The following is a 23,220-nucleotide window of genomic DNA, read 5'->3' on the forward strand; positions in this document are numbered from 1 at the left end:
GGTTTGGTAAACGTATTCACAAAAATGGGAGTGGCCATCCAGCATAGGTGTTCGGGACTCAAACCATGCCACAGGGAGGCTTCCACTTCGTGTGACAGATACATTAATGGGTGTCTGTCAAAACAATTTTGTATTAGGCCTTGGTTGTTTTTGTTTTTTTTTCTTGTCATTGATGAGCGAAGGTAAAAGCAGAAAGTGCCACTAACACAGGAATTTGCCTTCAAGCTCCTGTGGTGCTCAGGGTCCCCCAGTGTGCTACTGGAAATCTGCTGTCGTCTTGTTGTTAGAGCAAGGGCCAGGATCGTGCCAGCTTCCAAATGAGACTGCTGCTGCAAGGCACCTGTTGGGAACCATCCCTGCTTGGCAAGGAGTGGGGCGAGCACTTCGCGACAGGCAGGGAAAGGGAGAGAGGATGAGAGAAATCTGTATTCAGTGTGTGTTATGACCGGCTTTTTAGGAGCTCATATCCCACTTTTTTGATGGCTTGTTTAATTTTAGTCAGTTCGGTGAATTAAACTTTTTCGCTTCACCTCACTTAACTTCTGTGTGCAGAGAGGCCTAAGCAATTGATACGACTTTTGCTTTTGTGGCTGTTATTTTCTCAGGCATGTTTCTGATTACTTTGTCTCTGTGGCGGTTACTTGTTCTTCTGCAGAAGGGGGACAAAGCATTCCTGTTCTGTATGTATTAATTTGTCCTCTTACGCTTCAGTTTGAAAAAATAACACAGAGGAAGCAGGGAGAAGCAGGGTGGGGTCTCCCTTTGCAGACCTTTCTCTGCAAACAGCAGGTTTCTCAGCTCTCTCTCAACATGTATTAAAAGCAAAAGAGCAATATACTACTTAGGATTTACTCTGGAAGCAGCTGATTTTTAGATTATGAAGTAATCTCACTGAGCAGCAGCAGAACACATGATGCTTGTGATGCTGCATCTCTGCCATTTCTATGCTGGGCTTTTGGCACAAAGCCTGATTTGCCTGGGGCATGATGTCCTGGGAATGCAGAGATGCTGTTGCACCTTTTATTACATAAATCAGTGAGTTGACAATATGAGGTTGTTCCTTCACAGTGACTGTAACCGTCTCCTTGCCCCCCTTTCTGCCTGAAGCAGAAAACAGACGTTAGATTTTGTGTAGCAATATTACCGTGTCCCCATCTCATTACAGACTCCTGAAGACGTACCAAGTAGCAACAGTGAGTTCTCTGCAGTCTGTTTGTGGTGGCACATCATCTTTTCCCTGCCCGGTGCCATTAGCATTCATATCAAAGAAAGCTTCTTGCTTCCTTTTCCCCTGGGCAACTGCAGGAGTCGGTCACCACTCCCTGATGTGAATGGCAACAAAGGCAGAGAAACCGCTCATTGATTCAGAGCAAAAGAGTCCAAGTGGATGCTTTGATTTTGCGACACCCCTGCCCTGTGAGGGTTCCACAAGGTTAGACTGCAAGTGTTCCTTCTCATTGCGACTCCTAAAGCATTTTGGCAATAAAGAAGTGTGAAAGATAAGCAGACAGACCTCATGGATAACTTTACATTAATAATGATGACTTATAAATGCCACTGATGACAAATGATTGCTCTGTGAGAATCAGACTGTCATTAAAATATCTAACACCGTAGAGGGTCTGCGCTGGTGGTAAATGGGTTATTGACTTTCAGCTCCTGTTTTGACTAAAATGGTATACAGGGTCCAAGGACTCCAGCAGATCCCGGTGCCTAAGGTGGTAATGTATTCTGTAAATCAATACAGTATTAGTAATAAAAATGACCAAAGCATATATCCATTAAGCATTCATAATAGAAATTTGTTTAGGTTATATACTGTTTGTATTGATTGCTGCTATTTAAAGATGAAGTATGTCTTTCAAGCAGAGTGCTTATATGCATGGCTGCCTACATTTTAAATCCATTTATTTTTAATATGAAGATAAACTTAAATAACATGGGGAAATACGTATGAATAGGAGTCAGTGTTTTAAATTGCAAAGCATTATGGGGATATAAGTAGATGTCTGACATCGCCAAGGCCTAAATATTGGTCTGTGGCAGCATAATAAGCAATGTATGTAGCACACACTGCATCTCCAGGCTTCTGGGTAGTTGAACTTTTTCTTGGCTCTCTACCTTAACACAGAATTGCTTACCCTTGTACAGGAGAGGACTTCAGGGGCCTGGGCACTAGGACTTTGGAAATAATGGCTGTCCCAGTAACATCATATGAAGACCATAACCTGCTGTTGATTTGATACTGTATGATGTTCACCTCAAAGATTTAATGTGGATTACAGCAGCACCTAGAGACCAGCTTTGCCGTACTGTAACATTTAAATTAGCCTTCCAACATGGTTATCCAATAAGATAAACACAGGCAGACTTACTGAAAGCACTAGCGCCTCACCTATGCTTTCATCTATCCTGAACCTACTCTGGCTGCCTGGTCTGGGGTCCAATATGCCTTCAAGCACGAAAGGGGTACCTTTGGAAACAAATGGTTGGGAAAACGATTCATGTGCCATAGCTACAGTCTTTATGTTTCACTGCAACAAATCAAAACTGTTTTAGATTACACAGATTATGGTTCATTATGAAAACAAAGGAAGCCTCTAACTGAAACCCCATCTGTTGGTTTGCATTAAGCAATTCCCTTCCTCCTCCTTGGCGTCTCTCATTCCTAGGAATTCAAAGAAGCTGTCCTGGAACGTTTTTGTCCATTCACCGCCCCTAGAAAAAGGCAAGATACAAACCTTCTTTGCATGGATAAGCGCAGCAGGTATCTGCATAAAAGCTGACTGAGATAGTTTTAATTTTGTTTTAAACTGAGATAATAAATTCAGTGAGTTCCTTGCTGCCGCATGTCCCTTTCTCTTCCTGTTTTCTTTCTCCTAAATCTTCACAAATCTCTGAAATACAAAGAGACTATTATGATCAACAAGCCAGGCTGTTGGCACAATAGAGATCTCACCCAGTGATTTGTGATTCAGGCTCCCCCATCTTCTGCTTGAGCTGTAACGTATCTTTCAGAAAAATACCCAGTCAGTTTATAGAGACTTCAACTGATAAGAAATACATTGAATACCAAAGTAAATTTTTCCATGCTAAATTACTCACTGTGTTAAAAATATTAATTCTAACCAGAACTTCTGTAGCATCAGCTTCCATCTACTGCATCTTGCTTGCCTTTTTCTGCTGAAGAGCTCACTGTTATAAGAAATACCTTACCTCTATAAAATCTGCAGACTGCAGGATTCTTTTGGACTAGTTAAACAGACTGAGCTGCCTTGGTGTCTCACTGTAAAACTTGTTTTCTAGAGACTACTTTTAAATATATACATATATTTTAAGTTCTTCTGCAAGCCCTGTCAAACTTTCTGACAATCTTTTTGAAGTACAGACACCACAAGCTACGTGTTCAAGTGCTGGTCTCCTTACTACTGCATGCAGGGCAATTTCATCTTCCCACTTCTCCTTGTTATTCACCTCCTAATACTTGCAGAGATCATGTTTGCCCTTTGGAGCCACTGCGTGGTGTTCAAATGCTAATCAATCATGAGAACAGTCTTGTTTCAGAGTGGCTGCTTGCTAGGCTGTGGTCTGACATAATGAGCACTTTTTGTATTCCTACATGGGCTTGTATTTGTCTGTGTTAAAGCACGGTGTGCTCAAACAGTATACAGATCAATCTGCACAACCGACAAGGTCCATGTCATTACTTAGCATTTCATCAATTTTTGCGCTGACTGCAAATTTGGCAAGCTTGGAGTTTATTTTCTTTCAGATCATCAAGAAGCGTGTTGAATGATATTGGAGTGATGAGGTTCTTATTGAACTTCCAGAAAAGCTTTAGTTGGGATGACGATTCTGTGTTTATGTTACCTTTTGAGAAGCAAGAGCTACTGCATTTTTTTTCTGTGTGATGGGAGCTATGTTCTGTTCTCATAACCGTGATTTCTTTAAGGGTTGCCAGTAGCAATGTGCCAGTATCCCAGATCAAGTTAAAAAACCAGCATGGAGTCCCTAAAACTGTGTGTTTTATTCTTTTTCTACAAACTCTTCGATATAAGGTATCTAATTCTGCAAAATGAAAAAATATTGGGTTTTAGTACTTGCTGCTATATCTTTCCTCACATCAGATGGAACAAAGAGCATTTCTTTATTACTCTGAGTTATGAATACATCTATTTGCTTCCTTCCAAACACAGATTTGAGTAAGTTATGGGACAATTCTAAGGGGTTGATTTCATGATTAAGAACTGTGTTTGCCTCATACACCTTATTTTTAAAATTATTGCTGCTGCTTAATATGTTTAAAAAACACAGTTCTTCTAATCTGATTGCCTGTAGATTTGGGGAGAGTAGGTTTTTATGTTGTGCTTTTCTCGTAGTTGTAGAGTGGGGGATTTGGTCACCTGGAAACGGAAACAATTTACTGCCCACAATTTGAATGGCTATTTTATCTTTTTCTTCAGTTTTGCTTGAAATATTTTCATCTACAGGATGCTGTTCTGAATAACCTCTCCTCCACCCACCCACCCCCCACCCCAAAGTATATATGTTACCAGTTAGAACTGTGATCATCTTGCTTTACCACTTAAATTGGTTCATGGCTATTTGGTCATAAGCATCTTGATTTTGCTGGGTTTTTGTTTGTTTGTTTGTTTTGTTTTTTGTTTTAGTTCTTGATTGGTTTTATTTGTGTTCAATCAGCCTAAAAATATAGGAACAGGATCCTGTATGAAATTAGCCCGAGATAGTCTCACTATAAGATTTTCTTATCTTCCTTAGCTCAAAAATAGACATCAATACCTTATTAGCTTTGCCAGTCATGATATGAAACTTCTGACATATACTTCTCTGATAGTAATGCAATGAAAAAACTCTAGAGAGGTTTAGGAGATGCTTTTCCCCATTCCTCATCTGCACTGGGGGTTATGCACATCACGTCCTCTGTGCAAGCACCTTCACTCAAAAGCAAATAGAGTAAATGTTCCACTGCTTTGAAAACTGTTTTTCAGAAAGAATGAGCTCAGTAGCAGACTTCCACTGTGACCCTGTAGTATTTTGCCCAGGTAGTTTCCTGTATCCCCTGCAAAACATTTTTGTAACCATACCTCTGCGGAGCATTGCTGCGGGAGAATTTGTAAGCTGCTTTATTATGGTATAATAGGGGGCACAGAAGAAGCAAAAATAAAAAAAAAGAAAGCCTGATTTCATTTCTGGAGACTTTTCCTTGTAGTCCAGCAGTATGTTTGGAGGGCAGTGACAGCAGAATGCTTTCCTGCAATAAGAATGACACAACAGGATGATGGAAATACGCAACAATTTTATTCAGAGAAGAGGCAGAAATTTCTACATGTTGAGTATAAATAACTCCAGAAGAACAATGCTTGAAATAGGTACAGAAGGAAATGGATATTAAAGGTACAGGAAAAAAGTGCTTGAAATGGATCCTTTGTTAGATAAAAATCCGCTTCTATTTAGAAAGTGCACTTAAATGTACTGTAACATAATTACATTGGAAATTAACTAATCATCTCCCAGAAGCAATTTGATGAAAACAGTTCCGTGCTTCTTTTTCAGCTTGGAGGAATCCTTCAGGAAAGTCTTGGCATGGACAATACAGAAATATTTGGTAACTCAACTCTGAGTTGGGCATTGTGCCTGGAGGATGCCTGCACACTGCTTTCCTGGAGTGTCCTCTGACCCTGGGCTGCTGTCCTGGGGACTCTCACCCTATAGATATGACCACATGCCAATCACACTTGCATCCCCCTCTTCTGTCCCTGCAGCTTCATCTTATCAGGGGGTTGAAAAAGCCCAGCTTCTTCTGACACAGCACTTGGTAGGGGCATGGACTCATTTGCAGGAACAGAATCATTCATTGGCTATTCTGTTGAAAACTATCCTTTGCCATTAGCCCTGGTATCTGTCTGTTTTGTTTTTTTGTTTTGTTTTGTTTGTTTGTTTTGGGCAGTTGCAATTCTTCTTTCATTGACAGAGAGATCAGCGAAAAAAATTAATTCTTTCATCTACCTAAAGAGAGAGCTCTTGAAGGGTGAGAATTTGAAACACAAGTAGTGACTGTGTTTAGAAAGAGTCTTCAGTCCATCATAGCTGGTTGCAGTGTGTTTTTCCTGAACCAAGTTAGATTTTCTTCAACCGTATTTTCATTGAACTCGTGAGCCTTGTGCCCTCAACTGTAATATCTGCATCTGTTTGTTATTCGTGCTGCATGGTCATCCCTTTCTGTGCTATGATAGCTTCTGTCTCTGATCTGTATTTCCTCCTCTCTTATTTTAGATCAAATGCCCTTTGAAGCACGGGCCTGCTTTGGGTCAGTTGCGTGCGAATGTCTTTGCTTGTGGCAGAGCCCTGTGCTTTCCCACAGGATGAACCATAAATCATTATATCCAGAGTTGTGGGGGCTTTCATAAAACAAGGCCTCACAAACTCCACAGGTTCTAACTGGTGCCACATTGCTTCTTACTGAGCACAGTGCCTCTGTGACTTGATTCATGCTGGGCAGTCACAGCGGTACTGCAGGACAGGCATCACCTCCTTGCCTAGGGGCTCTTGGCTCTTCTGTAGAGCAGTTCACCTGGCTCTCTTGGGAGCAATTAATCTGTTCAGAGCAGTTTGGGAGTCTACAGGTGAGCATTATTTCAGATTGTTTTCTCTGGCTCGCCTTGAGGTGATCAGCGCTGTACAGGTACTGTACGCACATATGTATTTATGCAGTGTTTACAGATCAATATCCACACAGCATACATTAGGGGAAAAATGTTTAACCACGGTATTTGCTGTGAGCAGGTGGGTGCAGTAGGAAACCCTATTAACTTAGGGTTTTGGTTTTGCTTCCTAGAAATTGAACCATTTTGTGGAGATAATCTAATTCATTAGTTTTAACGTTTTGTTATCTTCCATTGAGGAGAATGTGTATCTGTGGATAAAAATATGTTTTTACTTGGGATGTATTTCCACCTGGAGCATGCATACATGTTTCAGCTATTTCCCCAGATTTAATTCTCTGTTGTTCTGTATTTGTAAGACTGGTGGAAGCAGATAAAGATGGCCACTGGTCAGAGAAATGTGTACATTTCTGCAAAGTTTTTTTCATATGCTAGAATATTTGGGTGAAACCTTTGACCTTTGTAAGTCAGAGAGGAGTTATGCTGCAGACTTGATTAAGAGAGACTTTGAGATTCAGAGGGCCACGAAGAATGGCTTGAAAAAGCTCACTTGTTAATTCTCGTTAGCGTGTCAGTAAGAAGGATCTTGGATCTCACGCCTCTCTTACTTTCTGAGATGGAGCTAATAGATGTCATACTTTGGAAATCCCCACCCAGCAGCCGAGGACAGGTTGCCTTTGTAGATTAGTCACAGCGCTTGCTGATGAGCACCCAGTGGTTTCTAAAAAGCAGTGACCTTTACGGTGTGCTGAATAGGGGACCCCAAACTGCATCTTGACGTTTACACTTTATATTTTGCCTGTTGTATATAAATCACTTAATTATAGAAGTGTGCATGTATATTTCTACGGGTATGCATATTTTATATACATACATATACATAAATCCTATGATTAACTATGATTCTGGGAGAAGGCAAGATCTCAAAGCAGTCTTAGACTTTATAAAACTTTTACAGAGTTATGGCTAGTGGAAAAGAATTCTCTGTTGCTATTTATGGCAGAGGCTCTAAGGAGCTGTGAAGTCTAAAACATGAAGAAAAATGTCATTTATTTAACAGTCTACAGTTTATCCATAGTACTTCCCGGAGATGGCTGGCCTTCAAGTTCTTGGTAATTTCTTGTAAAGTTAACTCTACAGGAGTCATTCGTGGCCTTCTGTGATGTGAAGTAATTGTTTAACTGTTCAATGTTTGAAACCCCAAATTTATTTATGGGCATTTGAATGATAGTCTCTATACTTGCAGAGAAATTCTTCCCCTTAGATACCATCCTTTCTCTCCAAACAGCTCTTCAGATTTCACACAGCTCTCCTTTCTGGGCAGTACAAACTTAAAAATAGATTTACTGCTCTGGTAAGCAAGTCCATAAACAGCACAAAGTAATCCTCACTCTGCTGTTCATCGTTTCTTTAATAATGCAGATATTTCTACAAGAGCTTTAACGTTCCCCTTCAGAGACTATTCAGGGAACTGTAAATCAAAATTAAACTTTAACTTTGAGGAGATGTTACTTGGTAGGAATATATTATTTGCAGGTCACACTGTTTCAGCAAAACCCCAAATACATCCAATCCATCTGATTTGCGTCTGCCTTAAAAGGATTTCTGCCTGATGACTTCACTGGATCTGTTCCTGAATATGGGACTTTTTTTTTTTTCTTCTGTCGTTGCTATGGGATATAAAGGAGAATCAGGTTCTTTTGCACACTGTCAACTTCCAGGACAGTTTTGAGATCCTCCTTCTCCTTATCTCCATCCTGATCATTGGAGGTTATTAGCTCATGGAAGTTATTCCAGATTCAAATTATTTTAGCAAGGGTGAGAATTTAAACTGGTATTTTAAATGGAAACAATAATAAAACATGGCATCAAATGAACTTTGGATTTAATAGGAAACCTGAAGATGATAAACATATTCTTTTTCTTTGAGAAGCTGAGCCCTTGATACTCATTTATCTCAGTGCCTTTACTAACCTACCTGCCATGGTGGTTTATAAAAGTTTTTACCTCAGATTAAAAAATTAACCTTACTAATGGCTATAATAAAAAGCTACAGTGGAGTAATTTAAAATGGGGTGAATTTTGTTATTACTCAAATTCTACTCGCTTCACCACATTAATTTGTGCTGCATTAAATTTGGAGACTTCAAGGTTGTTTGGCGATGTCAAAGTCAAAGCTTCCATTTTTTCTAGAGATTGCTTAGTGTCTATTGTAACAGCAGTACAGTAATTCTATTTTATTTTATTTCAAATAAAGGGACTGTTTTCTGCTGCATAGAACTGAAAACTTCTTTTATTCAAGTTATTGAGATCTCTAGAGTCTGAGTGTTTAGCAGGATGTGAAAGCCTGATATTTAACCAATGTCCATGTTAGGCTGGAAGGTGGTGCTCAGGGATATGATTTAGCAGAGGGCTGTTAGAGTTAGGGTACTGTGGTTAGGCTGTGGTTGGACTTGATGATCTTCAGGGTCTTTTCCAACCTGGGTGATTCTATGATTCTATGAGGGTTATTTATCACATCTTCTGTACTGCAGTGCAGGACTTCAGGCACAGATTCTGACCTTACCATTGCACAGTTTTCCTGCTCTCTAAAGATAATTAACTCTAAGGAAGACTGTGCATTTAAAGAGCAATTTTATTGGAGTGCCTTCTTGTATGTGTCTTTAATAGAAATGAGATGATCCACTGCAAGGGAAAAGGTGCTTGGGTATAGATTTTTCCCATTATGTGGCCTGAATGTTAATACGCTTGCATTGGGCCATCCTCTTGAAGGCAGGATGTCTTTTGTCTGTTGTTCTCAACTTGTTGTTTCTACTTTAATTAAATTCAGTTAAGTGGCATTTAACTCGGGCTGGGTTATACTTCTGACCTCTGATTTTGAAGGTAGGTTGTCACGTATTTTGAACAGCACATTAAATTCAACCTCGTTTCCTTCCTCCTGTAATGTTTTGGTTCCTTTCTATGACCTTAGCCAACCTTTGGTGAGCTGATGCATTCTACAGACTGATAGAAAACTTTTTAAAATGTAAATGCTAGTTTAGTGTCTTGATGAAAATGAGCTGACCTGCCTCATAAACAGGCCCAGTGAACACCAGTTCGGGCACAGGATCTGCAGCTGAAGCACAGTGTAGTTGCCATGTGGCAACTGTGATCTTGCTTCCCGTCACCTAACCTCATTTCCTCATCATTCTTCATAATGATGCACAGCATTGTCAGCAGTTTTCCTTTTTGAGCATCCATCCTTTGTTGTCTCCTCATGCCTGGCCTGCTGTTGAGATGGTACCTACTTGCAAGTTCATCCCCTTCACAGTTCTTTTCTCTTTGTGATGATCTTCTGCCATTCCTCTTTGTTTAATCTGTGCAAATTTACTTTCATTTTTGAGAAAAGCTTCTGCCCAGACTGAAGTGTGGGAAAGTAAAGGGGAGAACTCTTTACCAGTTGAGCCCGGTAAAGAGAGGAGATAAGGACAGTCAGTGATATGAAGTGTGAGCAGAAGTAACTCGGGACGTATCTGGTCTGGTGCTTAACTCTCAGGCTGCTGTCTCTGGCTGTCCCATGGCCAATAGGAATTCTGCCTGTCCTGTCTGTTCTAATTCTTGGGGCACCTAGAAATAAAGAAAGAGCTTCCGTGAAAGTGAAGGGTACCTGCTGGTGCCTGGGGACAAAGGCTGTTTGTACTTGATGAAATTGTCTTTGTGCTCCTGTCTATATCCTTGGCTGCATCACTCTGGAAGTTGCACTCTGTGTTTCTGGCAGGCCATGTAGAAATGTTTGCTACATCTTTCTCCTGTGTGCCCTCTGCATCATGGGGGAGCATGCTGAATGTAAGCTTGCTGTCAAACTCCTTCTGTAATTTCACTCATGTAACCTGGGAGCAAATCTCCAGTGATGCCACTTGAATGTTACGATAAAGATAGATTAAGCAAATTATGGAACCATGAGATAGTTGACCTGAAATGTCACATAGAATACATGGGGAAGGAGTTGCTTTTGTATGTGCTTTTTTCCCCTTGTTTTTTATTTGCCTGTCTTTGCTAGATTGTTCTACATTACTGCATTTCTCTCTGGTTGCTTTTGTGTACTGCATCCCACTGCTGAGGGTTTGCTCTTGCAGTTTGTGAGGGCTGTTCCTAGTTGGCATTTTGCTGGGTGGGGGGTTGCCACTGCTTCTGGTAAAGCATAAAGGAAAGTTGTAAGTTGTTCTTGATATCTTCTATGAAATAGGAAAGCCCCAAATAGCCTGGGGATATTTGATATGTATAAGGAAGCACAGACTGAAGCTACGTTCTTCATCTTCAGGGGATTATATCTAGTTCTTCCCTTCATTTTTCAAACAGGTATTGAAGTGCTTAATGGAGGGTTTCAGGTACTTTTCCCATTTTTAGTCAGCAATCAACAAAGAGTTGGGGGGAGGGGGGGCGGGCGTAGGAGTGGAAACCAGCACTGTCCGGCTCCAGCCTTGTACAGTCAATGTCTCCAACCATTTGGCCACTCTGTCTGCAGTCAGTCTTCTTTTCCTCCCTGGAGAAGATGGAAATGGATGTTGGAAGCATTTGCTGCTATGAGTTGGCATCAACCTTTGTCTGTAGGATGCACCTTTAACCCTTCTGTGGGCTGGGAGTGGAAGAAAGGCTATCTTAACCAATCCCTGTAGAAAAGATGCAGAGCTCTTTGCTGTTTCATTTGTTGTCACTGTACATAGGGAAGGAGAGAGAAAGAGAAAAGTATTTCTGTATTTGTATTCCAAGCACAAGCTTTCCAAGAACTTTAGGCCAACCAGGATTTTTAAGCTTGTCAGAACTAAACTAATATTTGTGAGTATGAAAAGATTAGGAGAATGGACACAGTATTAATGGGAGAAATGTTTGTTATCACTATCTTTAACCCAAGTTTTTGTTTGCTACTAATATTGTTCTTGAGATCAGAGGCCAGATGTAATTTGGATTAAGGAAGAGAAGAAATAGTGAGCTGTGTTTGCATGCTGCAGATGAACGCAGTAATGCTGCTTTATATCTTAATAGGAAAAGTGGCACCCTAATTTAGAAGAACAGTTAAGAGTGTGCTTCTCTTTAGGGAGCAACAGTCATATAAGGCCTACTGACTTGAATGGGAGTTCAGTCTGTACCCATTCCAGAGGTAGGTTTGTATATATTTATTTCTGCAGAATCAAGATGAATGGTGGGAATATTAAGTACTGTGAAATTACAGACACAGAGGCATTTCTCCAAACCAGTAGGAAACCTTTTCTCCTGGCATGCTGTGTTTGCCTTTGGGAGCAATAAGTCAGGTGTTTTGCTAGGCAGACCAAATCCTGCACAGCGCTTGTAAAAATAATTATCTCTACATTTTCAGCTTTTTGTTTTGCAGCACTTAAATATGCACTTAAATTTCGCTTTGAAAATTCTGAGCCAGAAAAACATTTCTCTGGGAAAATTGCATATAATACCTAATTAAAAACATCATCCCACAGTTTTCTTTTAAAAGTGCCTACTACCATCATGCTTCTAAATGTAACAGAGCTCAACGAGTCTCTGGCAGCCAAAAGGACCCGTAATTTAAAGGCTATTTCAGCATTTTGATTAAGCACGCAGTGATAACTGCAAGTCCATGCCCCGCAGGCATGACAAGAGGCAATTATGTTCTGAGGTCAAAAGCAAGAGGGAAAAGAAGCACAAGATTTTGATGACTTAATTCTCAAGCTCATGAAATTAGCAGAGACGAAGAAGTTCTAAATTGCCCAGTTAAAATCCTGTGCCTGTTTCTTCCTCTGATCTGACTTTACCTTGTATAAGCTCCAGAATGGGGTTTTCCAGAGAATGGCCACATTTGCAGAGGTCGAGTTGGCACATGTTTAAATATTAAAAAAAAAAAAAAAAAAAGGTGTTTTTGAAGACTTTTAGGTTTGGCTGTCCTTATTTAGATAGATATCTGCACATAGGATCTCGCAGAAAGGCACCTGTTTTCCAAAGTAGTGGGCAGCCGTCAGCTCATCTTGACTTCCAGCCAACAATTAGGTCACTTCTTTAGGAGATTAAATAAGGAGCTCAGTGAGAGACTGCAAAGATAGGGAGCAGCTCAAAGGAGAGAGAAGTGTATTAATGAACTAATACAATCGTGCTGTGTATTTCACAGATGGGCTTTTCTGTGTAATTTCATAGCAAGAAGCAAAAAATAATAATAATTTACTCCTCGCAGGAAAACCAGTAAAAATGATAAAGATTATTGTATAGGGGTACAGTGTTGACAAATGTGTTCACAAAGGAGATAAACAGCCAACCTCTAATGTCTTTTGGGAGTGTTTATTGCAGGTATCAGGATAGAAAAAAGCCATGTAGAGATGCTCAATTGATGGAGGGTGGCAGGATGGAAAACACACACCATCGCTTTCTCCTATCATAATGTTTCATGCTCTTCAGTTATTCCTAATTCCTGATCCAAATAAAGTTTGTCCAGGGTGTCGCATTTATTTTATGCCGCAGGTCCAGGAAATAACTGTTGACTCCATGACACTGCAGTGAAGTGTCTGTAAGTGAAAGCTGTCCTTCTGATGGCAAGTGATTGAGTGACTGTTAGAACCAAGAGGGTGAATTCCAGTACAGGGTGAATCACATCCAGAAATGTTTATATCTGTTCAGGCGTTCTTTACTGGGGAATAGAATGCAAGAGTTTTATTTTCTTTCTTTTTTTGTCACAAGGCCAGGTTGGATGGGGCCCTGGGCAGCCTGGTCTAGTATTAAATGTGGAGGTTGGTGGCCCTGCCTGTGGCAGGGGAGTTGGGGATGCATGATCCTTGAGGTCCCTCCCAACCAAGTCCATTCTGTGATTCTGTGAGATACTTCACTGGGGATTCATGCTTTTTTAGTAGATCAGTGTCATAAAGTCTCATGTACATATAGAATATGCAGGATATATCCTCCCACATCTGCTGCGGAAACGTGTGTAACAGCTTTTGTTAAACCTCTGTATTTTCATATTAACTGTAATATCCTCCACAAGGAGCCTGAAGCACTACATCTTCCTTATTGATAGACTTGCTGTGTGATTAGGATGCTGTCTTTGTTCTCAGATAAATGTCTATTTTTATGAAACCGTACTGCTGTTAGCAGCTTCTAATGTCCTGTTTCCACAAAACATGAGAATTAAGATTAGCTGCGTATTTACAGGATTTCTGTTGACAAATACACCAGGTTTGGACAAGTTAATTCCCAGTCAGTTAATTTCTGTGACTTTTAAACAGAGTTTCCCTCAGACATTATGTTTAGTGCTTACCTGCCTTGACAATATAGAATATTTATAGCAAAGAATGCATAGGAATTCACAGCAAAAAATGTGTTTTCTGAAGCATATGGGTCAGAGGTTTGAGTTTTGTTTCCTAGAGCAGCAACTGTAAGACATTTTTAGCGTCTATCTTTGCAGTTACTGTAGTCTGTAGACACATCCACAATCCAAACACTGAAGCAAGTGGCTCAGTTTTCCAACCTTTTCTTTCGCATAAAGCGTAAATGGCCATTGTCTACTGAAGAAAAGTGTCTAAATTACCCAAGATGCTGACCAAAGCATAGCCCCAGACAGCTAATTTTGATTGCATAGACCTCATTTTGCCTTTTTTTTTTCTCTTTTTGGCAGTTAATGAGAGTCATCTAAGCACATGGCAGTAGGAGGGAGTGCACTTGGCTTTAGCATTCTGCCAAAAACTGCTAGAAACCACCTGTCTCCTATACTGCCAATCTGCCAGGTTTAGTACAGAAGAGTCTCGAAAAAAGAGCTCTCTGCAGCCCTTTCCAAAACCAACATCACATCTGAAATTTTCTGGTCCACGATGGGCCTGTGAACACTGAAGCTAATAGAGGAAAATACAACTTTTCCCTGCTGCCATCAGGCCTGATGTTTCACATAGCAGAGGTTGCTATGGACTCCTACAAACAGATCCTTTCCAGCAGATCTGAAACTTCATTGTGTTATTTGAACGCCTGGCTAAAATTTCTGGGCTTTGCCAACTCTGACTTTCTGTTGGGCTTTTTTCTTTGTTCGAATCTTGTCTATACCTCCACTCCTATCCTCCTTCTGTGCACCTCATAGATGTTTGGGAGCAAAAGGGCAAATATGAGGTATTGCATCCTGGGGGCTTGTGCTTGTTCTCCTGCCCTCTTTCTGAAACAAGAGAATCTGGTTGCACGAAGGTTTCGCTGCATTGAACAGATGTATGGTGCAATAGGAGACTAGGGCAAAACTGTTAGTCTAATGGCAGGGAAGAAGCACATCTTACATGATACAAACCCTAAAGCTATGGTAATTGGAGAAGCTATTATTGAAGAATGAATGCATGTCTGTCTCAGGAGTTTGGCAGTTAGTCCATAACCCTATAGCACATCACTGGGTTATCCCTGCAAATTTACAGAAATGGAAATGTTTCTCTGTCCTGTAATGCGTATCTAAATGAGACAATTGACAATAATAGAATGCTGCACAGTAGTTAATGTAATGTGTTGGATTGCTGCCTGCAGACAGACAGACAGAGGCAGCCTTGATACTACTAAGGGGTATACAGAGGAACATCAGTGTGCTCTTTTTCCATGAGGAAATGTGGAGTGTGTGCACCATGTGGAAGTTTTATTGGAAAGGACAGCTGTGCATGGGAAGGATTTTTTTTTTCTTTTGGGAGGGTGTTGTGGTGTTTCTGTAATAGGGCTGAGGTTCAATTTTGTTGATTGAGGACATTTAGTGTGGGATGGCACCTGGGTCTGTTACAGTCAGGGTTAAGCCTCCCCCTTGACTGTTATGTTCACATTACATAAATACGGGTTTATATGTGATGCAGGGTTTTGTGATAGTACATTATCAAGCCAGAATTGCATATTGTCCCTACAGCTGGAAACCTTTGTTGGTTTTTCATCCTCAAGGAATAAGGAAACATAGTTGGCTTTTATTTCAGCTCATGGCCAACACACTCAGCTGGAAAACACATAGTTGGCTCCTAGTGTCACAGTGGGCTTCCTGTGAGATCTTCTGAAGCCACGTAAACCTTCTATGGCCCAAACAAGAGCAACAACTTCTAGCTACTCCACAATAGGTATTTGTCAGGTTCTTGAATTCGTGTTAGGATGCTGGTGATCTTCAGATCAAAGAGTCTGTGGAGATGAGAAGTATGGTTTCTTCTTGTCATGTGGGTTTGCTTGCTAATTCTTTGGGCTTTGTTTTCAAGTTATCTCAAAGCACACTTCTTCTCTAATTAGCAACCTGTAGCCAACATTTCTTTTAAAACAAGTGAGGTTTCTGAAGGCTGTTTGAATGAACTTCCCACATGTGTGGCAGTCTCAAACATTCAGACAGATCCAAAGCAAAGCCGAGACTGAAACTTTAATCGCTGAGTTTCACACGTATTGGCATTTCCATGGAAAATATCACTGCAGGGCCCAAACTTCAGGGTGGTTGGCAGAACACACAGGCCCTCCCCTGGCAGACTGCAGGCCGTGGTGAAAGGCACTAGGCATGTGTTTTCTAAAGACTAGGGGCAATGCAGATGTCACTACATGCGGTCACACTGAGCAGGTGGGATCCCGGTGTTTGGATGGCTCATTGGCAGAAAATTTCTCCTGGCTGATCAGCTACAACACAGGGCTGTAATTTTATAGATCAAAGTCACCTAGCTTCTCTCGTGGAGAGCAGAGGTAATAACAACACTGTAGTTGCTATTTACCTCTATCAATAGGGGATTTCTACAGCCCTTTGCAAAAGGGATCATTTGCTGTTTTAGTGATGAGAGAATTAAGTAGATGAGCAGAGAAGCAGTTTCTCCAGACTTTGTTTTTCAGCAGGCCGTATCTGAAGAATACCAGAGCAGATCTCAGTATGGCATATGGATTAAAAACTGCTGCTAAAATCATTCTGCTGTTAATCCTTGTCTCATTGTGGAATAGTAAATGTTTACTGTGTTTCTGTGTTAATCCTTGCAGCTTTCAGCCGTGCCCCGGTCCCCATGGCTGTGGTCCGAAGGGAACTGTCCTGTGAGAGTTACCCCATAGAGCTTCGCTGCCCAGGAACAGATGTTATCATGATTGAAAGTGCCAACTACGGGAGGACTGATGATAAAATCTGTGACTCTGATCCTGCTCAGATGGAGAATATCCGCTGTTATCTGCCAGATGCCTATAAGATTATGACTCAAAGGTATAGTATTTAATTTTCTTTGTTTGATGGCTATTGCTTTTTTTTTTCCCCCCTTTAAATCCGGAATGTACACAGCAGTTTGTTTGTATGTTTGCACGAGAAAATGCAGGTACTTAGTCTCTATGTATGTGTACAGAATTACAGCTGTCGTTGATAAACTGTGATTTACCAGAGTGGGCTAGGATCACACAATATAAATAACATTTGCAGTAAGTACTGCTAATCAGCTATCTTGATACCCGCTGAGTCTTAATTCTACCTCTGAAATACCTAAATATCAATGCTCCTAATGTGAATATATAAATGAAGCCTTTCTCAAATGTACCTTCTTTCTTTGATGCTCTTCTTATACAGATAACCAGTAATCTCCTTTAAGTGATAAATATTGTGTTTTCTCAATAACATTTTCATTTTTCAAAATACAAAGAAAAGTCTCCATCGTTCTTCAAGTTGCCAGGCTCAGTTATGGACAAGATCTGAATTTGCAGTCAAGTGCTCATCCAGGATTGTTGCTTTTGCAGATGATTTGCTAACTTTCTGTATAACTACCATTGCTGTTAATTGCTAACGCTGCATCTGGAAATGGCAGCTGAGGTGCTGCATGTGGGCAGGTTCTTGTATTTCAGAGCCAGGGCTGAATGGATTATTCCAACCTATAGATATCCTCGTTCTGGAATGACTTTAACTGTTGCTGAATTTTTCCAGATTTTTTTTTTTTTTTTTGGCATAAGAGTTGGCGTGGGAAGGATTTGTAAGTCACAGCTCTTGACATTTAATCACATACAGGGTGTTTCTCCTAATATAACTACACATGAATAATTATCCGGTACATTTTACTATTAATTTAATAGTAATAGAAATGAGTGTTTTAGGATATTAATAATAGTATCGACATAGGCAAAGTGTTGCTAATTGAAGGCATGGCAGCGGTGTTTGTATGGTGACCTAATGGCTAAAGCCGTACAGGATTTTAATGGAGTAAATGGAGTATCTTGCTATTGTTTGCTATAAGACGCTTTGCACTTAAAATGGAGTTGTGTAAGCAGCAGAAAAGAAAGTGTGGATTTCATTTGTATTTGACATGCTAATGGATATTTTTGAGCTCCCTTCAGAGTTGTTCCATGTCAAAGATTTAGATTCTGAGTTGCTGCAAAAGGCTCCTATAAGCCCGCTTCCCTTGGCACTTCTATAAGTCAGACCTCCCTGCCTAGCTGCTTGAAATCACTTCTGTGGGGTTGTGCTGGTTGCTTTTTCAAAACAAGTGTGAGGGTAACAATGTGACATCATCCAGTCCCTTGGATTCAGCATGGTTTTAGTGGAATTACTATAATTCTCCTGTTCAAGTTGTTAGTGGCTTCAAGCAGAAACCCTTAATCCTCTCCACATCGGCAGAATAAAACCATGTCATCCCCTTTGTGGGCCATTACAATGTATTAATATTTTTTTATATATGTGGAAGCGTCCTCCAGACTCAACCTTCCTAGCCACATGCAGAGCTCTATGATCTCCTGGTCAGTTCCCAGGTGTAGCAAGACTGCAATAAACATTAGCCTCTCGGTCAGAGAGGGCATGTAATCATGTTGTGTGATGAAAATTCACGTCGGTTACTCGGCTCCTCTTGCTGTCACTGCAGGCTTGAACTGCTTTGCAGAGAGTTAGCAGAGAAGCACTTCTCTAGGGCAAAGCATCTCTTTTCCCATCTGAGCAGAGAGGGATTGCAATGGAGGATGGTCACTGAAGGGGATGTTTCTTGTCAGGGAAATGGGAATCCCCGCTTACTGAATATTAAAATCCATGCTTGATTGTGTGTGTGTCAGTGAGGAGCCTCAGTAAAGGGTGATAACTCTTTTTGTTTAAGCTATTTGATGATCAGTTTTCATGAAGTGTGCAATCATGTTATTAATTGGGTACTTCTGAGTTTCTTGGAAGTAAATACGAACTGATTCTAGTTAAAAGGCAGGTTAAAAAGGGGGGAAATACTCCACTTCGCATTTTTTATGCCATTCACCTTTCTCTTTTAATCTCCCTCAATTCAAAGAGTTGAACAGAAAATTAAAATTAAAACTATTAAAAAGAATTGCATTCTTAAGATGCAAACCAGCCCGCTGGTTCACAGCTCAGATGCTGCCTTATAGCTGAGCATCTGAAAACAGCAGCATAGAAGGAAAATCCTGACAGCCCAGCCATCGTGGCACTAACGGTGGCATTTTCTTCTGAAAGCCTCTACCTGCAAAATTAATCAGTTCAGCAGTATTTGGGCGGTTTTGCAGAGGAATGCAGGTTTTAATACAATAAGCTTGTCTTTGCTAATGCCGTGGAGTGGTGGAAGCAGCTACTCGTGGCAGCGTAACCTGCATGGTAATCGAGGCTGTCTGCATGCTGAAAGAAAAACTGTATGCACAGCGCTTGCTTATTATGCATTGATTAATTATCACGTTCATAAATACAGCCCCCTTGTAGTCTTTGTAAGAAGTTGTCTAACTGCTAGCACTTTTTAATCAGCAACTCTGTACAGCCAACTTATATGCATTATGGCATGGCTGAGGGGAGGGGGAGACTGAAAGGTGGGGAGAGAAGCATGTCAGAGAGACAGAGATGTTAGTATGTGAGCCAAGGCTGCGAGTGAGCAGATTTATGGCAGATATTAGCGACTGCTCCCCCAAGGACCATCCCCTCCCCCAAAATTGAGCTGGCACGTTCCTTTCTTCTGTATGTTTATTGAAATTAATTTTGCAGACGAGTACATGGAGTTATTTTGAAAGGGAAAGGCATAAATCTGATGGTGTGTTTGCGGAGCCCCCTGAGCAGTTAGGACACGAGAAGTTTTCACTGCGAGTGTTGCTCTGAAAATCTCTTAAACTCTTCAGAGCATTGCTGTAAGTAAAGAAAGTTTAAACAGCTTGTTTTATAGGAAATTAAATCTTTGTGGCCTATTTTGTTTTCAAACTTGCGGACTCTTCCTTCCAGCATTAGAGCAGCAGCTGCCCATAAAAGCTCAGAAAGAGTGCTTTATGGGTTGAAGATTTTTCTAATATAATTAGGGAGAAATGTACTTCATAGTGTGTTTACTTTGGAGAAATATCTTTTGAGGGCTGTAACAAACAGTTGAATCATAACCATACCCACTGTAAGCTGAGCGTTTTGTGCCATGGGAGACTTCACCATGTCTGCCCTTGAGCAACTGTGCCACATATCATCCATTTAGGCAGCCTGAGTCCTCTTCAAACAATAGGGAAAAGCAAACTCCCATTCCCACAAGAATTGTCTTTGCATTAATAAATGTTAACACTGCCATTTGCTCTACTGAAAAAAACCACAAATGCTGTGTGTCCCTTTGTGCCTGCTGGTGGGTTCCCTGTGGTTGGTGGAGGTAGTCACCTGCTAGCAATGGCACAGAAGTAGAAGGCTTCAACTCAGGCAAGGGATTTTAACATTCATTTGCTACCTTGTTTCAAACACACATGCCAGCATGGGCTTCTTTTTAGGCATGTGCTGAAGTGTTTTGTTGAACAAAGATCTGCCCGTGCACTTTCCGGGTTAAAACTAATGGAATGAAGATGATGGATGGATCTGGCTTGCATGTATGTTCGCAGAAGCGCACGCTGTTGATATCACCTTTGTTTTTAACTTTGTAATTTGAAACAGACCATTTTACTGAGCTTATTACCCTTTCCTGTAGGTTTTAGCCTTGGATGTCAAAAGGGAGGAGAAAGTCTGAGTGTACATGCAGACATATGTGCACACAAAACAGCAGCAGTTTTTGCCTTAAAGACAAGATAAAGGCTTTCTTTTGCTTTCCAGATATGAGGAGTAAAAGGATCCTTCTCTACCCCAGCAATTGTCTGTTAGTCTTAAGTTGGAGGAAAGAGAGGAAAGAGGGAATAATGAGACAAAACCAGCAGGCGTAACGGAAGAGCCAGGGGAGAAACGTTCATAGGTCTTAACATCTGTTCTCAAAATCAAAGCAAAATTCCTTCTGAGTTTTCAAAAATGTGAAGGTAGAAAATATGGAAAGCTCTTGCTGGGAAGCTCTCTTGTATCTCTTGGAAACTCAGAGAGCTCTGTATGCAAAAGCCATCACTTGCACAAGTCTTTGCCCAATTTGTACAGGTCCTGCCTTTTGTCCAGGCAGAGTGCTGCAGAACTCTTCCATGCCAATGTCAGCACTTCAGGCTTAGAGAGGCTGACTGAAAGCTGTTTCGCTCCTTCTCTCCTGAAGGAAGCATTGGGCTCATTTTGCCTTCCACTAATGTACTCTGATGTGAAGCAGGATCTTGGCATTGCACTTTGCTCATCTCTGGTGGCTGAGCAGAAGAGAGAATTTCTCATAGCTGGGCTTGCAGTTGGGTACCCGAGCTAGTTTCTTTTAGGTTCAAAGCCAGTCTGTGTGGTTCGTCTGTGGGGTTTTGGTGTTGGCATCGCTGAAGAAGCCTGTAAGTCAAGACCTTAAAAAAAACAAAAAACCAATCAGTTATATTAAGAACATAAGAGTGTTGTTAGGCTCCATGCCATGGCCTGGTTCTTGTATGTAATCTCATATGTAAGGAGGGACGTTTGTAATTTCTCTGATAGCTGGAAGAATGCTGGCAGGCACTTTGTACAGGGTGGAGAAGAGGAAGGAAACTGTATGAAACAGCTTGCATCACATTGCAAAGATTTTTCATCTCTTGAAGGGCTGTGTTTTGTTAATGTTTTTGGTTGATGACCTGAAAAATGCAGGAGTCTGAAACGAGTGTCATTATTATTCTAATAATATTGCATCTCATAGTGTGCTGTTATTGATGCTATCAGCACCTGTGATTTCCAAGACATCTCAAATGCTAGTGATCTGCTCTTGTGTCAGGAAATAAAGAGGCTGGGTTATCTGTATTTCACAGATAGGGTAATTCACGTTAATCATTCTTAAAGTGGCTGCTGGTTTTGATCATACCAATTTGGGGCTGTTCTCCTGGAATCTTTTATGTAAAGTAGCTCATTCTGTTGAATGCGGAGAAGATGTGTGAAATGAGGAGAGCTGCAGACCCGGAGGCTCTGCCTTGTGCCATAATTACAAAGGCCGTAGGTAGGACTGAGCAAACAGCCCTTATTTGAATTGCAGCACACTTGTGTCATGCCCTAAAGAAATTAATGGCATATTTCTCAGAAAACAGCACCCTGCTTAGACGTTGTCATCATCACCTCTGAATCAGATACTGAGTGCCCCATTGGATAGGAACCCCTCACCCCCCCCTGCTTTCCCCTGCATCCTGAGTACATTTTGTGAAGACTGCCAAGATACTACTCATTTTTCTAAATTTGGTATCACACAGATGGCTTGGGAAGTGCGTTTCTGAAGAACTGAGATGCTGCAGTGGGAAGCGAGGCTTTTCTCTTTCTGGGAAACACAAGTCTGGCGCTTTGAGATCATGATTGTGAAAAGCATCAATATGGAGAAATATTAATGTTTCGGTTAAACAGTGGTTTCTGTAACCAGCAGAAATGAGCAGGGAATACCAAAGCTCACATTCCCCAGATTCTGATTTGAAATCCTGGAAAACAAACCTTGGTTAAGCAATCTATTCTCTTGCTGTGCAGAAAGATAGATTAAAACGAAGCAAAGTCTACTAATCTCATCTGCACCGTGATCCTGGGACAAGGGCACGTACACCATTACTAAGAGGGGAAAAAAAAAATCAAGTGCTAGTGGAACAGTGTGCACTGAACTGTTGAATCGCTCTAAAAAAGATCGCTACTTCCCAGCCCGTACAGTCTTAATTTATCCTACCTCTTCCCTTACTGAAAATGCTGTCAGACCGAGCAGGAGTAAATTCTGAAAACGACAGCCCCCTGGAATTGCCCTGGTACCCCATTAAATCAGGGCTTGTCAGTCCCAGCATCTCGGCTGATTGCAGCTGCCATGGAAACAGATGAGGATAAGGTAGTAGTTTCTGAAGGTAATAAGGTTCCAAACCGTGGAAGGCTCTGTAGATCAAAAGTAATGCTCTAGGCTTCCCCAGATACCAATCGGTAGCCATGGCCAGCTATAAAACACCCCAGTTAAAAAAATAAATAAATAAGTAGATGGTTGTGTTCTGCAGTGACTGCTGGGTTTTGGTCACTGATAAGACCAAACGTGCTCCTGTTTGGAGAAATCCAGGCTCAAGCTGAGAAAGCAACAGGCGACCGGCAGCCTCTGTGGCCAAATAAAGGCCTCTTTGAGGTGTGCAGACTGGAGGGAAAGCTCTGGATTGGCTCTGCTTCCTCCTGCTGTTATTCTGTGCTTTACTCTACACGGAGCTCAGCTTTCTGGCTCTCCCCTGACCCAGCCATCCCCAAGCCCTGGGCATGTGTGTGAAGTGGATGGTGTGCTGTAAGTGTTCTCTGCCGTCT

At 41.1% G+C, this 23,220-nt stretch overlaps 1 protein-coding gene across 17 annotated transcripts in view; it reads left to right on the top strand.

Moving 5' to 3' along the window:
* Positions 1–23,220, top strand: part of ADGRL3 (adhesion G protein-coupled receptor L3) — a 478,165-nt gene that overhangs the window by 202,468 nt on the left and 252,477 nt on the right. For all 17 annotated transcript variants that reach the window (XM_015861714.1, XM_032444013.1, XM_032444015.1 and 14 more), the window contains one exon: positions 16,638–16,851. In XM_015861714.1, the coding sequence (XP_015717200.1) occupies positions 16,638–16,851 (214 nt within the window). The remainder of the gene's footprint in view (positions 1–16,637; positions 16,852–23,220) is intronic.

Source organism: Coturnix japonica, chromosome 4 (assembly GCF_001577835.2).
Source record: "Coturnix japonica isolate 7356 chromosome 4, Coturnix japonica 2.1, whole genome shotgun sequence".
In the NCBI taxonomy this organism is placed as follows: domain Eukaryota; kingdom Metazoa; phylum Chordata; class Aves; order Galliformes; family Phasianidae; genus Coturnix; species Coturnix japonica.